At 71.2% G+C, this 13,650-nt stretch overlaps 4 protein-coding genes across 4 annotated transcripts; 2 read left to right on the forward strand and 2 right to left on the reverse strand.

The window, feature by feature from the left end:
• Positions 1-12: 12 nt before the first annotated feature.
• On the forward strand, positions 13-2,369 carry INO80B (INO80 complex subunit B). The gene is made up of 5 exons (XM_063401325.1): positions 13-166; positions 272-449; positions 615-736; positions 886-1,100; positions 1,420-2,369. The coding sequence occupies exons 1-5, from the start codon at positions 13-15 to the stop codon at positions 1,882-1,884; spliced, it is 1,134 nt and encodes a 377-aa protein (XP_063257395.1). The 3' UTR covers positions 1,885-2,369.
• A 646-nt stretch (positions 2,370-3,015) lies between these two features.
• Positions 3,016-5,013, forward strand: WBP1 (WW domain binding protein 1). Its single transcript, XM_063401319.1, has 4 exons — positions 3,016-3,188; positions 3,256-3,358; positions 3,663-3,824; positions 4,206-5,013. The coding sequence occupies exons 1-4, from the start codon at positions 3,126-3,128 to the stop codon at positions 4,760-4,762; spliced, it is 885 nt and encodes a 294-aa protein (XP_063257389.1). The 5' UTR covers positions 3,016-3,125; the 3' UTR covers positions 4,763-5,013.
• Positions 4,693-8,115, reverse strand: MOGS (mannosyl-oligosaccharide glucosidase). Its single transcript, XM_063401318.1, has 4 exons — positions 7,626-8,115; positions 7,321-7,532; positions 7,057-7,247; positions 4,693-6,962 (listed from the first exon to the last, which is right to left on the reverse strand). Exons 1-4 carry the CDS (start codon positions 7,984-7,986, stop codon positions 5,255-5,257), a joined length of 2,472 nt encoding a protein of 823 aa, XP_063257388.1. The 5' UTR covers positions 7,987-8,115; the 3' UTR covers positions 4,693-5,254.
• A 345-nt stretch (positions 8,116-8,460) lies between these two features.
• CCDC142 (coiled-coil domain containing 142) lies at positions 8,461-13,640 on the reverse strand. The gene is made up of 11 exons (XM_063401320.1): positions 13,502-13,640; positions 13,106-13,202; positions 11,361-12,707; positions 11,196-11,282; positions 10,835-10,999; positions 10,615-10,769; positions 10,376-10,540; positions 10,172-10,286; positions 9,921-10,098; positions 9,218-9,426; positions 8,461-8,725 (listed from the first exon to the last, which is right to left on the reverse strand). Exons 1-11 carry the CDS (start codon positions 13,547-13,549, stop codon positions 8,484-8,486), a joined length of 2,808 nt encoding a protein of 935 aa, XP_063257390.1. The 5' UTR covers positions 13,550-13,640; the 3' UTR covers positions 8,461-8,483.
• Positions 13,641-13,650: the final 10 nt, after the last annotated feature.

Consider the following 13,650-nt stretch of genomic DNA (forward strand, 5'->3'; position numbering starts at 1 on the left):
CCCACTTCAAACATGGCGGCTGCAGCCTCACCCGCCACGGATAACGGGCGGGAGCGACTCCGGGCGGAAGCGCGTTTGGGCGGAAGTGAGTCCGTCCCGAATTGGGTCCCCCGCAGGCGGATGCGCAGGGCCTGGCGGCGCGGCGGGATGGAGGCCGGCGGCCACGGTGAGAGGGCGCGGGGCCGGGGAGGGTCCGGGGGAGCTGCGGGGCCGCTCCCGGCGGGGCCGAGCCCGCGGAGACCCCTCTCTGACCCTGTGTCTCCCCTCACAGGGCAGGAGGCCGAGGCGGGCGGCCATGGCGGCCACAAGAAGAAACACAAGAAGCACAAGAAGAAGCACAAGAAGCGGCACCACCACGAGGCGGGGCCGCCGCCGGGCCCCGAACCCCCTCGGCAGCCCCGGCTGCGGCTCCGCATTAAGCTGGGAGGGCAGATCCTGGGCACCAAGAGGTGAGGCGGGAGCTGGGGGCAGATCCTGGGCACCAAAATGTGGGAGGAGGAGGAGGAGGAGGAAGAGGAGAGGCAGGGCCGGGCGTGATTCCGGGAGTCCCCCTAACCGGGACCCCCCAGCCCGGCCTCACCGGCGTCCCCAAACTCGTCTCTCTTCCCCTGCAGTGTCCCCACGTTCACGGTGGTCCCCGAAGGGCCGCACTCGCCGTCCCCCTCGCCGCTGCTGGGAGGGGACGAGGAGGAGCCCGGCGAGGGCGTCCCCATCGAGCAGTACCGGGCCTGGCTGGGTGAGCAGGAGGGTCACGGGGGACTCTGAGGGGAGGGCAGGGGAACAGGGGGGCTCACAGGGAGGGCTGGCTGGGGCCGGGGTGCTCTGGACCCTCCTGGTGACCCCAGCGTGCTGTGACCCCCACCCCTGTGACTGTTTCCACCCCAGATGAGGACAGCAACCTGGGCCCCTCCCCGCTGCCCGAGCTGGACCCCGAGAGCTGCTTCCCTCCCCGTGAGGAGGGCGAGGAAGAGGAGGAGGAAGAGGAGGAGGAAGAGGAGGAGGAGGAGCGGCGCTGGCTGGCGGCCCTCGAGAGAGGAGAGCTGGACGACAACGGTGACATCAAGAGGGAGGTGGACGAGTCCCTCCTGACAGCCCGGCAGGTCAGGGGGCATGGGGGGACTGGGGGCAAGGCTGAGGGGGGCTGCAGAGCTGGCTGGGGAGGGGCTGGAGGGGTTTGGAGACACTGGGACAGGGCTGGGGGGGTTTGGGGTGCTCGGGGAGCTCCAGAACCAGCAGGGAGCTGGGCTGATGGGGGACTGGGGAGCCTCAGAGCCCCTGGGGCATGGCTGAGGGGAGATGGAAGGGCCGCAGGGACCCCAGAACTGCCGTGAGCCCTGGAAGCGGCGGAGGGCCGGTTTGGAGCTCTGGGGGAGCCGTGTGGGTGTCCCACCCCCCCTGAACCCCCCCGTGCCCCCGCAGCGCGCGCTGCTGCACAAGCAGCAGAGCCAGCCCCTGCTGCAGCTGCCCATGGGCGCCAAGGCCAAGGAGGTGACGGAGGAGATGCGGGAGAAGCGGGAGGAGCGCGCGCGGCGCCGGCGGCTGCAGGCGGCCCGCAAGGCCGAGGAGAGCAAGAACCAGACCATCGAGCGCCTGACGCGCACGCACAAGGCCAAGGTGCGCGCCCTGCGCGAGCGCCGCGCCCGCCCCGCGCCCTGCCCCGTCGTGCACTACCGCAGCGCCGCCGACGGCGTCACCGTGTCCTTCCCCGCGGGGCTGCCGCTGCCGCTGCCCGCCGCCGCCGCGCCGCCCGCGCCGCCCGCGCAGCCCTGCGCCGTGCCCGGCTGCCCCAACCCCAAGCGCTACAGCTGTGCCCGCACCGGGCGCCCGCTCTGCAGCCTGGGCTGCTACCAGCGCAACCTGCAGCTGCTGCAGAGCGCGGGGTGAGCCCCCTGAGGGGCTGCGGGGCTATGGACCCTCAACGGGGGCTGCAGAGCCTTTGCCGCGGGTGCAAAGGGCCGGATCACCGGGCTGGATGGACGCAGGGAGTTCCAGAGGGGTCTGGATTATCCACAGAGGGCCGGAAGAGGAACCTGTGGACTTCCACCGCGGACTTGGAGGGCTGTGGGGAGCTCCAGAGCTTCCACATGGACCCAGAAGGCCAAAACAGGGGGATTCGAACCTGCTGCTGTGGGCACAGGGACTCTGGTCACTCCACGTGGACACAATGGATGGCTGCGGTTCCTCACGGACACAGGGAGCTCTGGCTCCTCCAGGTGGATGTGGAGCTGCAGAGGGCTCCAGCCTCTCCACCGTGGACACAGAGGGTTGGGGACCCCGGCCGGGACTGAGGGTGTCCTGAGGGGATAGAGGTCCCCGGACAGGGCAGATCCGGGTGTCGCAGAGCTGATTAAAGGGTTTTGTTGAAGGAACCGTGTGTGGGTCTGCTGGGATGGGGAGGCAGCCCGGCCCCCGGGAGCGCTGTGGTACAGTCCGACACCCCTGGAAGCCCTATGGTACAGACCGCCCATCCCCAGCAGCGCTGTGGAACAGCCCGGCTCCCCCAACCGATGCGTTATGGTCCGTCCCGGGAGGGCGGGGCGCTCTCCGGCAGCGCCCATTGGCTGGGGTACTGCTAGAAGAGAGTGGCGGCGCTGATTGGGCGGACGATTTGCCAATCAGACGGATGAGGGGCTGCCTGCGCGCCAATTGGCTGCGCTGTGCCGAGTGCCCGCCCCGGGGCGGTCTGAGGGGCCGCGCCCTCCGCCCAGCACGGGGCTGGGTCGCCATTGGCAAGCAAAGCTGTCAGTCAGGGTCTGGGGCGGTACTCCGTCTCCGGTTGGCCGCTGTGGCCGCCAATCACGGAGGGGGCGGGGCTCGGCTCCTTTGTCTCTGTTGTTGGGCGTGAGGCTCAGGCAGAAGGCGAGCGATTGGCTGCAGCCGGACGGCGGTGACGACGTCGATTGGCTGTTGGTCGCAGAGAGCCCGCTGATTGGCCGACGGTGGCCGCGGGGGCGGGATTTCGGGCCGGGCGTCATGGCGGCGACGACGGCCCCGGCCCGGGCGGCGGCGGCCGCGGGGGCCGCGATGGCGGCGGCGGCGGCGACGGGGCGGCGGCGGCTGCTGCGGGCGGTGGGGGCCGCGGCCGGGCGGGCGCGGGGCCGCGGCGGGCTTTAGGCGGCGGCGCCATGGAGCGGCCCGGGAGCGCCGAGGGGGCCTGGGCCGCGCTGCTGGGCCGGCAGCACCCGCAGGTACCGGGCGGGCCGGGGCGGGGGGGCCGCGCGCGGGGCCGCGGTGACGGTGCGGCCGTGCCCGCAGGCCCGGGAGTTCTGCCCGGGGGTGAACAACCGGCCCTACGTGTGCGAGACCGGGCACTGCTGCGGGGAGAGCGGCTGCTGCACCTACTACTACGAGCTGTGGTGTGAGTGCGGGGAGAACGGAGAGAACGGCGGGATCGGGGGTGCTGGGCGGGCTTCGGGAGGATCCGGGGCTCCGGGACGTCAGGGGCTGTGTCGGGGCTGAGGGCTCCGAGGACAATCGGGGCCCCTGGAGCGCTCCTGTGGCTCCGGACCCTGCGGCTCCGAGGTGCACCGGAGGCTCAGGACGAGCTGAGATCCTGGGGGGGCCTGAGGGCTGCGGGAGGCTCTGGGGGCTGCAGCCGCACCCCCGTGCGAATGGGGGTTCTATGAGAGGGTGACCCCCGATCCGCGCCCCCGTTCCCGCAGGGTTCTGGCTGCTCTGGACCATCCTGATCCTGCTGAGCTGCTGCTGCGCCTTCCGGCACCGCCGGGCCAAGCTGCGCCTGCAGCAGCAGCAGCGGCAGCGTGAGATCAACCTCATCGCCTACCACGGTGCCTGCCACTACCCCCCCTCCTCGGGGGACCTCCGTGAGTGAGGGGCTTCTGAATTTCCCCCGTACCCCTCAATCCCAGCCCCTGCCAACAACACCCCACCTCCATGGGGGCCCTCAGTGAATCGGGACCCACAGCACCCCATGTGTTGCCCCCAGCCCCTCGTACCCCACCATCTCCATGGGGGATCTCAGTGAGTCAGGATCCCCTGTCCCTGCCCCACATTCCCCCACGTACACCCCCAGCCCCTGCATCCCCACACCCCTGCCCTGGGTTCTGCTCTCCAGCTCCAACCTCTCCATCTCCCCCAGCCCCACATACCCCAGCCCTGCCCTGTGCCGAGCTGTGCCCTCCCCCTCCCTCTCCATCCTCCCCGGGGTGTCCGGGGCGTCCCACTGACCCCAGCTCTCCCCCCAGGGCTGCTGGCCTCCTTCAAGCTCCCGGCGTACGAGGAAGTGGCGCAGCGCCCCGGGACGCCGCCGCCGCCCTACAGCCCCGGGAGCCCCTCGCTGTCCCCCGGCTCCTCCGGGGGCTGCAGCTCCTGCTCCTGCGGCTGCTCCTGCGCCTCCTCCCCCAGCAGCTCCTCGCTCTCGGCGCCGGGCACCGACGAGACGGACCCGGAGCCGGGCCCAGGGGGCGGCAGCGCCGGCCGCGACGGCGGCTCCAGCAGCACCGGCACCGGCGCCAGCTGGGATCTGCCCCTGCCCGAGGAGCTGCCGGCCCGTGGGGGCCCCCCCAAACGAGTCCCCCCGGACTTCTGTGAGGCTGAGGGCCGCCCCTGCTCCGACACCGAGGGGGGCGAGGGCGGGGGAGGCAGAGCGGGGCTGGGGGGCTGCCCCGGGCGGCACCGGCGGCTCACAGGGGATTCAGGCATTGAGGTGGGCCGGGGCCTGGAGGAGGATGAGGGTGAGCCCGAGGGCTGCGGGGGACCGGGGGGTGATGAGGGGCCTGACTCTCCCGTGCTGCCTGTCTGAGCCCTCCCCAGGACCCCCAACTTGGGGTCTGGACTCACCACGGAGCCCCTGGGGGCCCCTCGCCCCGACTGACCCCCACCCTGCAGTGTGGCGGGGTCCTGCTGGAGCCGCCTCCCCTCCGAACTGCTCCTGGGGCCTCCCCTTGATCCCGGTGCTGCTGCCCGGGGGGGCCCCATTGCCCGGGGGGTGCCCGAGACCACGGGGTGGGTGGTCCCGATGCGTTCTCTCACCATTAAAGAGATGTGGAAGTACCATTGGCCCTTGTGATGGCTGCTCTGGGCTGGGTGGCGACCCCTGACAACACGGGGAGGGGGCAGAACATCCCCCCATGGCACAGGGGTCAGCAAAGGCGACACTGCGACACCCTGATGTGGGTGGCGAGAGGCCACAATCGTGGAGGTTTATTGCAGGGGAGGCGGGGGGGTTCTGGCACGGCCCCCCAACACCTCCCCTGGCCCTGAGCATGCCAGGGGCACAGGGACCCCCCTCGCATTAATAGTCCTCCGCCATGGCCAGCACGACGAGCGCGGACCAGCCGGCGAAGGGGTGACAGCCCTGCCCGGCGCCGTCGCTGTCCCGGTAGTGCTCCCAGAGGAAGCCGGTGGCCTCGTACTGCCGGAACACGTTGGCCACCAGGTTGTGGCGCAGCTCGCGGTAGAGCTGCGCCGCGCGCTCCCGGTGTGGCCCCGCTGCCTGCGCGTAGGCGTGCAGCGCCCGCAGCGCCAGGAAGTTGATGTTGACCCAGATGGAGCCCCGCCAGTAGGGCGGGTCGTGCTCGGTGTTGCGGCGCAGGTACCAGGGACTGTCGCGGGCCAGCGAGCGCAGCCCGAAGGGCGTCCAGAGCTGCCTCTCGCTGCGCATGGAGCCCAGCAGCGCCGGCAGCCGCGGCGAGTCCGCCTGCAGCAGCTGCAGCAGCAGCGGGAACAGGCTGACGTAGCCCAAAGCGCCCACGAACTGCGGCCGCGGCGCCTCCCGCACCTCCCGCCGCAGCTGCGGGGCAGGCGGGGGCCGGCCAGGCACGGGCGGCGGGCGGTGCCAGCGCAGGGCCACGGCCGAGCTGTGATTGCCAAAGTCCGCGAAGGCGCCCAGTTCTGGTGCCCAGTGCAGGCGGTCCAGCAGGGCGTTGTCGCTCAGCGCGGCGGCCATGGCGCGGTACGGCACGGGGGACTCGCCCAGGCGCTCAGCCAGCGCTGCCAGCACGCGGGCACCCAGCGCCATCCAGCAGCGCAGGTCCACGTGCCGTTCCTGCGGGGATGGGTGCGAGGCGCGGGGGTAATCGTCCAGCCCCGACGACAGCGTCTTGGGGTTCAGGAAGCGCTCGTGGTCGGTGTCGCGGCCGCGCCAGCGGAAGGTGAAGGGCTCGGGGCCGGCCTGGGTGCGGTTCAGCCACTCGAACCAGGCGCGCAGGCGCGGGAAGAGGCGGCGCAGGTAGGGCGGCGGCGCTTCGGGCAGCAGCCGCTCCAGCGCCAGCAGCAGTGTCGGGGGGTTCGCTGTCTCGCTGTGCTGCAGCACGAACTCGGGGGGCACGCGGGCCCGCGCCTCGTCCCCCAGGATCTGCTCCCGCGGGATCCAGCCGTCGGCGTTCAGCAGGTCCAGCCAGTGTGCCAGGATGTCGCGGGCCAGCGCGGGGTCCCAGCGGGCCAGCAGCAGCAGGTGGAAGCCCTCGTCCCACAGGAAGCCCCGCGGGAAGCAGGAGCGCGAGGGCACGGCCGTGAACAGCACGGACTCGGCGCCGGGCACGGGCTCCTCGCGGCGCTCCGAGCGCAGCAGCGAGCGGCCGTGGAAGAAGCCGATGCCGCCCAGCATCTCGCTGAGCGCAGCCTGGGCAAAGCGGCGCTGCGGCGGGGACACCCCGCGCGCCTCCAGCCCGAAGGTGTCCTCGAAGCGCTGCTCGAAGGCGGCCGCGTGCCGGGCCAGCGCCGCGCTCAGCGCCGGCCCCACCAGCCGCCCGCGCCGCAGCCCCGCCGCGCTGCCCGACTCCAGCGTCACCTCCAGCACCGCCGGCGGCTCCAGCGTCACCTGGTGCAGCAGCAGCTGCCCCCGCGGGGGCTCCCCGGGCAGCCCCCCCGTGCTGGACACCCCGAAGTAGCGGCGGCGGGGTCGGCCCGGCGGGGAGAACACGGAGCTCTCGCGGAGGCTCTGCCGGACCAGGTCGGTGAGACGGTGCAGGCCTGGCACCGCCGCGGCCAGGAAGTTGTAACTGGGGGGGACAAGAGAGTCACAGATGGGAAACAGGACATGGGGGCAGACGGAGGGGACACACAGGGTGTGGGAGCTGCAGCCCAGACGCTCACCTGGCGTACTTGGGCCCCTCCCCGCCCTCCCCGGTGGGGGGCAGGAAGGTGAGGGTGAAGTCCCCGAGCTCCTCCGCCGTCCCCGCCACGGCCGCCAGCCGTGTCCCGTTCTCCAGCACCGGCCGCAGCGTCCCCTGCCCGTCTGTGGCCACGTAGAAGAAGAGGGACAGCAGAGGGGCCGGGCCCTTGCCCTGGGGAGGAGGAAGAGGAGGATGACAAAAGCTCCCCGGCATCCCAACCCCTCTCCCACTCCTGTGCCCTCACCTCCATCTTCACCGTGACCCGCCAGCTCCAGTCGCCACCATGGTCTCCCCCCGGCTGCTTCACGAACTCGGTTCTCAGCACCAGCCCCTCATCGCGGATCTCCTGCACGCCGAAATTCTCCCCGTCGTGCATCAGCCACCCATATCGCGACACGCCGTCGTTCTGCTCGGTCGCGTGCCGCAGGTTGCCTCCATGTTGGAGCCACATCAGTCCTGGAGGGGCGGGGAGGTGTCAGGGGCGGCTCTCGCGGTGGGAGCGGGGCCGGACGAGCCCCAGGGCGGGGCAGAGCCCCCCGCGCCCCTCACCGGTCACGACAGCGCGCGGGCTCCGCGTCTTCATCCCGAAGTAGACGTGAGGCCGGTACGTGCCCCAGAAATAGGTGGGCGATGCGAGAGGCCCGGTGGAGCCAGGGGGGACGGCGGGGGGCGCGGGGTGGGGGCTGACGAGGCGGGAGGCTTCGCTCCACCGGTTCCATTCGGCCACCGCCGCCGCCAAGCCCAGCGCCAGCGCTGCCGCCGCCGCTGTAAGCGCCAGCGCCGTCTGACCCCGTCCGAAGCCTCGCGGCGGCTTTTGCTGTTGCCGCAGTTTGGGGTCCCGGTCCCGGAGCCGCTCCCGGGGCCGTTCCCGGGGTCCATCCCCGCCGCGCCGCCGCCGCTCGCCCGCCATCAGGGCTGTCGCGCGCGTGACGTCAGCGCCGCGCCGCGTGTGGCGCTGCCGAGCGCCCCCTGGCGGGCGGGAGGAGCACGTGCAGCTCGGTCCTCCCGGGGAGCCCGCGGAGCCCAAACCGGCCCCGACCAGCCCTGCCACACCGTCCACGCTCCTCACGTCCGGTTTGTTATGCCTGTTAATCTCCCTCACCTCTGCGGGGATACCCAAAGGACTCCCAGGGGACCCCCTGTCTCCCTAGGACCACCCTGGAACCCCAGCTATGCACCCATAGTGTTCCCCCAGGACCCCCAAGGGAATCCCGCCCTGCACCCCCAGCCCCTCCAGGACCCCCTAGCCCCACCAATCTCCCCACAAAATTCCAATTAGATCCTGCTCACCAGCAACTGGTCCCAGCTAGAATCCCAGGAGCACAGCCCAGGGATGCCAGATCCCCATACCCCGATATCCCACCCGCAGACAGAGCCACGGCCGTGGTGTTCCAGGTTTATTCCAGGTCAGCCCTCGGGGCTGTTCCCAACACACGGCAGCCCCGGCACGCGCCAGCGGCGGGCACGGTGCAGCCGCAGGGACAGCCACTGCTGCTGGCTGCCCGGGAACGGGGACTCAGGACGGGACGGGAGATCAGCCTCCGGAGCCAGTGGGGGGGGCCCTGGGATTGGGCCCAGCCCCTCCAGAGGGTCCAGGCCATGGACAGGGTTCGTGGGTAGTTCCAGGGGGTGGGTGCCTTCGTCTGAACCTGGGAAGAGATGGATAGGCTGGGATAACAGATGCTGCTCCTGCTGGGGGTTCCTGTCCCCATCCTTGTCCCTCTCCCTGTCCCAATCCATCCTTGTCCCAATCTCTTTTCCTATCCCTATCCCACCCATCTCCATCCCATCCCATCCCATTCCATCCCCATCCCCATCCCATCCCCATCTCCATCTCCATCCCATCCCCATCCCATCCCCATCCCATCCCCATCCCATCCCCATCCCCATCTCCATCCCCATCTCCATCTCCATCCCATCCCCATCTCCATCCCCATCCCCATCCCCATCCCCATCCCCATCCCCATCCCCATCCCCATCCCCATCCCCATCCCCATCCCCATCCCATCCCCATCCCCATCCCCATCCCCATCCCATCCCCATCCCCTCCCCATCCCTGCGCCCATGCCCATGCCCATTCCATCCCTTCCTGTCTCATCTCCATCCCACCCCCATTCCCCCCATTCCCTCCCCGCTCTCACAGCAGCGCCGGAGCCTGTCCCAGCCCCGGGGAGGCCCCCCCAGCCCCCCGGGCTGCTGCAGGAGACAGCGCACGGCCGTGTCCGTGTGGCGGAAGACGCAGAGGGCCTGCAGCGCCTGCCGGGCCTCGGGAGCCAGCCCGGAGCTCTCCGAGCACACCAGCTCCCGCACCGCCTCGAAGTCCTGCCGCAGCTGCAGGGCCCCCTGCAGGCTGGGAGGGGGGCAGGGTGAGCCTGGGACCCCCGAAATCCCCACCAGGACCCCACCAGAACCTCTGCCACCGCCACCACACCCTGGAACCACCGTGGAGACAGCGGCACTGCCAGCAGACCCCCAAGGCCACCACTGGGACCCCCACAGCTGCCCACAGAACCCCTGGCACTGTCACCACGGTCCCTAGGACCCCCACTGGGACCCTTGGCACCATCAGCAGGACCCCAACCTGACACTTGGCTGGCCCCCTGGTCTATCATTGGGACCTCCAGCACTGCCACTGGGACGCCCAGAACCCCACTGGGACCCCCAGAATTCCACTGGGACCTCTGGAACTGCCACTGGGACCCCCAGAACCCCACTGGGACCCCTGGAACCCCACTGAGATCCCTGGAACTGCCACTGGGACCCCTGGAACTGCCACTGGGACCTCCAGGACCCCCCTGGGACCCCTGGCACTGCCCACCACCTGTAGCCCCCTGTCCCCAGTACCTGAACTTGATCCGGTGGGTGAGGATGTGATCCATCCAGGCCTCCAGGAAGGCCGTGGTGACCCGTGCCAGGGTGGGCACCTGGGCATCGTGGGGCAGGGCCTGGGCCCCCTGCAGCACCTGCCCCAGCACCGCCTGCACCGCGGCCACTGCGTACGCGCTGGGGGAGCTGGGCAGCTCTGGGGGACACAGGGACACAGCTCAGTGACCCCTGAAGCCCCCTCCGAGCACCCCACATCCCCTAACACCCACCCGCGCGTGGCCTGAGCCGCCAGTGCCGGCCCAGCGGCATCGTCTGGTCGAAGATCTCGGCCGAGAGCCGCTTGCAGCTGGTGGAGAACATCCAGAGCACGTCCCTGGAGAAGAGCTGGGACACAGGGAACACAGGATGACACAGGGGGACACAGGGTGACACATCTTGGTACCCAGGATCCCCCTCCCACAGTCCCACCGTACCTGGATGCTGTTGGCCACATCACAGATCTGCTGGCACAGCCGGAGCTCCCACGGGGATCCCGGGCTGGGGAGAGGCTCAGGGGGGCCATCCCCATGAATGTCCTTTGGCTCCGGGAAGGTGCTGCTTATCTGCAGCATCAGCTGCTCTGCCTCTTCCTTTAACACCTGCAGGGGAGCAGGTGGAGCGAATCCAGCCCCTCTGAGTCCCCCCAGACCCCATGGCCCCCGTGCCCCCATACCTGCAGGTCTCCCTGGGTGAGCAGCAGGAACTGCGGCAGCGCCCAGGCCGCCAGGTACCGCCCGGCCCGGCCCGTCAGCCACGCGTGGGCGGCCGCCGTCGCCGCCAGGCACCGGCCCAGCACCTGCAGCCGCAGGCAGAGACCCCCGGGAGGGGCTGCGGGTGGGGGTCAGCACAGAGAGGATCCCCGGAGCCACCTCCCTCCTCCAGACCCCTCTCACCGTGTGGGCGGGCAGGCAGCAGGCGCAGGCAGCGCAGGGCCAGCGCCAGGGCCGGGAAGAGGCACCGGAGCTTCTGGGCCGTGCGGCTGCACCCCGGCCCTGGGGGCCCCTCGGAGGCCTTCAAGCACTTGTCTGACAGCCCTGAGCCCAGAGCATGGGTAAAATCTGGAGAAGAAACGATCAGAAGGTTCTAACATCCCTCACTTGCACCCCACCCACAGCCCATATACAACACTTCATAGTGCACCCCACATTCACCAAGTGCCCCACACCCTGCCCCTCACGCTGCACCCCAGAACTCACTCCATGCACCCCACCTGTGCCCTTGTACCCCACCCTGTGCTCCCCCAGCCCCCCATACCCACGTCCCAGGCGCAGAGGACACTCCGGCACAGCAGGCACAGGCAGAGCCCCCGCAGCTTCTCCTGGCACTCAGGGGGCACGTGGGCTGTGGGCACACAGAGGGGGTCAGGGTGGGACAGGGGGACCCTGAGGGAGCCCCCACACCCCCTGTGCCCCCACATACCAACAGTGAGGGCACGGCTGAGCTCCCACGCCGCGGTGACAGTGGCACTGGGCGTGGCAGGAGGGGTGCCCGGGCTGTCCCCCAGCTCAGCCCCCACAGCCTCCCAGAGCAGCAGGCGGTACCGGGCACTCAGCGTGGCAGCCACGGGGCCGCGGGCGGCGTCCAGCCACCGCACGGCCTTCCAGCCACCTGCACTGCCCGGCCGCAGCCCCGGGGCCAGCCCGGGGGGCTCGGGGCTCTCTGACAGCACTGGCTGCCACAGGCTGTCAGCTGAGGCCACCAGCGCCCCCAAAATGTGTCCCATCAGCTCCTCGTCCTCTCGGCACAGCGCCTGCAGCTCAGCCACCAGCGCTGGTGCCACCTCTGCTGTGGAAGGTTTGGTGTCCGTCCCCACACCCGTCTCTGCCGTGCCATGCTCTGGTGGCCACGGCACCACCACGTCCTCCCAGCGGACGTGTCCATCCCTGATGTCCCCATTCTGGGGCCACAGGAGGGGCTGGAGCCTCTGGGCCACGGCCCGGCCACGCTCGGTGGCCAGCAGCTGCAGCACCCCGCCCACCGTGAAGGCGCTGGGGGCCTTCCCCTCGGGGCCCAGCTCCTCCGCCAGCCCCTGCACCACGCGGTTGTAGATCTCCAGTCCCTGGAAGAGGTCAGCCAGGCGCTCGGAGGCCGGGCAGGGCGCGCCGGGGCGGCACAGCTCCCACAGCCGTGCCTCGATGTGCTGCCCGGCCAGGCGCGCGGCCATCAGGGCGGGCAGCAGCAGCGCCCACCGCATGTGCAGCACGGCCTCGCCCCGGCGCTGCGGCAGCGCCCGCAGCCACGCGTCCGTCCGCAGCCGCCGCAGCAGCGCGGCCCAGTGCCCCGCCTGCGCCCGCAGCTCCAGGCACAGCTCCCGCAGCGCCGGCGCGGCCTCTCCAGCCTCTCCGGGCGCCGGCAGCCGCCGCAGGAAGTCGGAGGAGGCCTTGAGGCGTCGGGCGAAGTCGCGGGCCAGGCGCAGCTGGTGGCGGTGCTGCAGCAGCCCGTGCAGGGCCGCTCCCTGCTCCGCCACGCGCTGCCGCACGGCGTCCTCCAAAAAGTCACCGGCGCCGCCGGGGTGTGGCCGCACATAGCCCACAAAAGTCTCGGTTCGGAGGTCCTCCCAGACGCAGAGGCAGCGGCGCAGCCCCGGGAAGCTTTGCTCCAGCGGGACCACGAGTGATGCTGCTTCGTCCTCGTCCTCGTCATCATCCTCGCCGTCACCGCGCCGGCACGACCGCGGGGACAGCAGGCGCCACAGTCCCGGGGTGACGCTGCGCAGCATGGCCTCTGCCCGCTGCAAGGAGCGTGCCAGGGGCCCCCGCGACCCACCTGGGGGGCATGGGACCCTCAGGATGGGGCAGGGACGATGGTGGAGGGTGGGGACCCCCAGTGTGCAGCAGGGGTTGCTCACAGTGTTGCTGTGAGGCTGCACCTGCCCACATCGCCCCATCACTGCCCCACTGCCACCCTAACCCTGAGACCCCCAGAACTCACTCACGGTCCCCACAAGTCCCCCAGGACCCCACAGCCCTTTGGTGCCCCCGCAGCCCCCCGGGGCCCTGGAACCCACTGAGATACCCACAGCCCGCCACATGTCATCAGTGTCCCCTCTGGACGCCATTAGGGTCCTCCACACTCCCCCAAGGACCACGCACCCTCTCAGGATCCCCGCAGCCCCCCAGAACACCACACCCCGCTGTGGTCCCTGCAGCCGCCGGGGCTCTCACCGGGCTCGGTGGGCTGTCCGCGGGCATTCCCATGGCGCGGGCCGGGCCGGGCCGTCAGCAGCAGCAGGATGAGGCCGCCCAGGCCGGCGTCGCCCACCTGGACGGGTTCGGGGGGCTCAGGACCCCTGGGCCGGGCGGGTGGGCGGGGCCAAGCAAGACCCCGCCCACTGCCACACGGACCACGCCCCCATCCCGCCCCAGCTGGCTCCCGCTGTGGCCACGCCCCCGCCCTGGGCTCGCCACTTTTGGCCACGCCCCCTCCCCGCCCCCCGGGCCGTTGCCGTGGAGACGCAGCACTGCCCGGGCCCGGTGCCCCCCTGCCCACCCCGTTACCGGCCCGGCCCCGCCGCTGCCCCGTGAGAGGTGTCCGAGCCCCCCTGTCTCGAGCGGCCTCACCTCCAGGCATAGCTCTCCGGCGCGCCGCTCAGCGCCGCCGGCGTCCATGCCGGGCCATGCCGGGGGCGGCGGCAGCAAAGAGGCTTAGGCCGTGCCCTCGCTAATCCGCGGGGCTGGGCCAAACCGGCAGCCAGGAGTGACCCGGCGTG

Source organism: Prinia subflava, chromosome 7 (assembly GCF_021018805.1).
Source record: "Prinia subflava isolate CZ2003 ecotype Zambia chromosome 7, Cam_Psub_1.2, whole genome shotgun sequence".
NCBI lineage: Eukaryota > Metazoa > Chordata > Aves > Passeriformes > Cisticolidae > Prinia > Prinia subflava.

Coding starts and splice junctions, on each gene's coding strand:
- INO80B (XM_063401325.1), top strand. CDS start 13: ATGGCGGCTGCAGCCTCACCCGCCACGGATAACGGGCGGGAGCGACTC. Junction 167..271: donor GATGGAGGCCGGCGGCCACG/GTGAGAGGGCGC, acceptor CTCCCCTCACAG/GGCAGGAGGCCGAGGCGGGC. Junction 450..614: donor CAGATCCTGGGCACCAAGAG/GTGAGGCGGGAG, acceptor CTTCCCCTGCAG/TGTCCCCACGTTCACGGTGG.
- WBP1 (XM_063401319.1), top strand. CDS start 3,126: ATGGAGCGGCCCGGGAGCGCCGAGGGGGCCTGGGCCGCGCTGCTGGGC. Junction 3,189..3,255: donor TGGGCCGGCAGCACCCGCAG/GTACCGGGCGGG, acceptor CCGTGCCCGCAG/GCCCGGGAGTTCTGCCCGGG. Junction 3,825..4,205: donor CCCCTCCTCGGGGGACCTCC/GTGAGTGAGGGG, acceptor CTCTCCCCCCAG/GGCTGCTGGCCTCCTTCAAG.
- MOGS (XM_063401318.1), bottom strand. CDS start 7,986: ATGGCGGGCGAGCGGCGGCGGCGCGGCGGGGATGGACCCCGGGAACGG. Junction 7,248..7,320: donor GGGTCACGGTGAAGATGGAG/GTGAGGGCACAG, acceptor CCTCCTCCCCAG/GGCAAGGGCCCGGCCCCTCT. Junction 6,963..7,056: donor GAGGGGCCCAAGTACGCCAG/GTGAGCGTCTGG, acceptor TGTCCCCCCCAG/TTACAACTTCCTGGCCGCGG.
- CCDC142 (XM_063401320.1), bottom strand. CDS start 13,549: ATGGACGCCGGCGGCGCTGAGCGGCGCGCCGGAGAGCTATGCCTGGAG. Junction 11,283..11,360: donor CAGCCGTGCCCTCACTGTTG/GTATGTGGGGGC, acceptor GTGTGCCCACAG/CCCACGTGCCCCCTGAGTGC. Junction 9,427..9,920: donor ACCCACCGGATCAAGTTCAG/GTACTGGGGACA, acceptor CCCCCCTCCCAG/CCTGCAGGGGGCCCTGCAGC.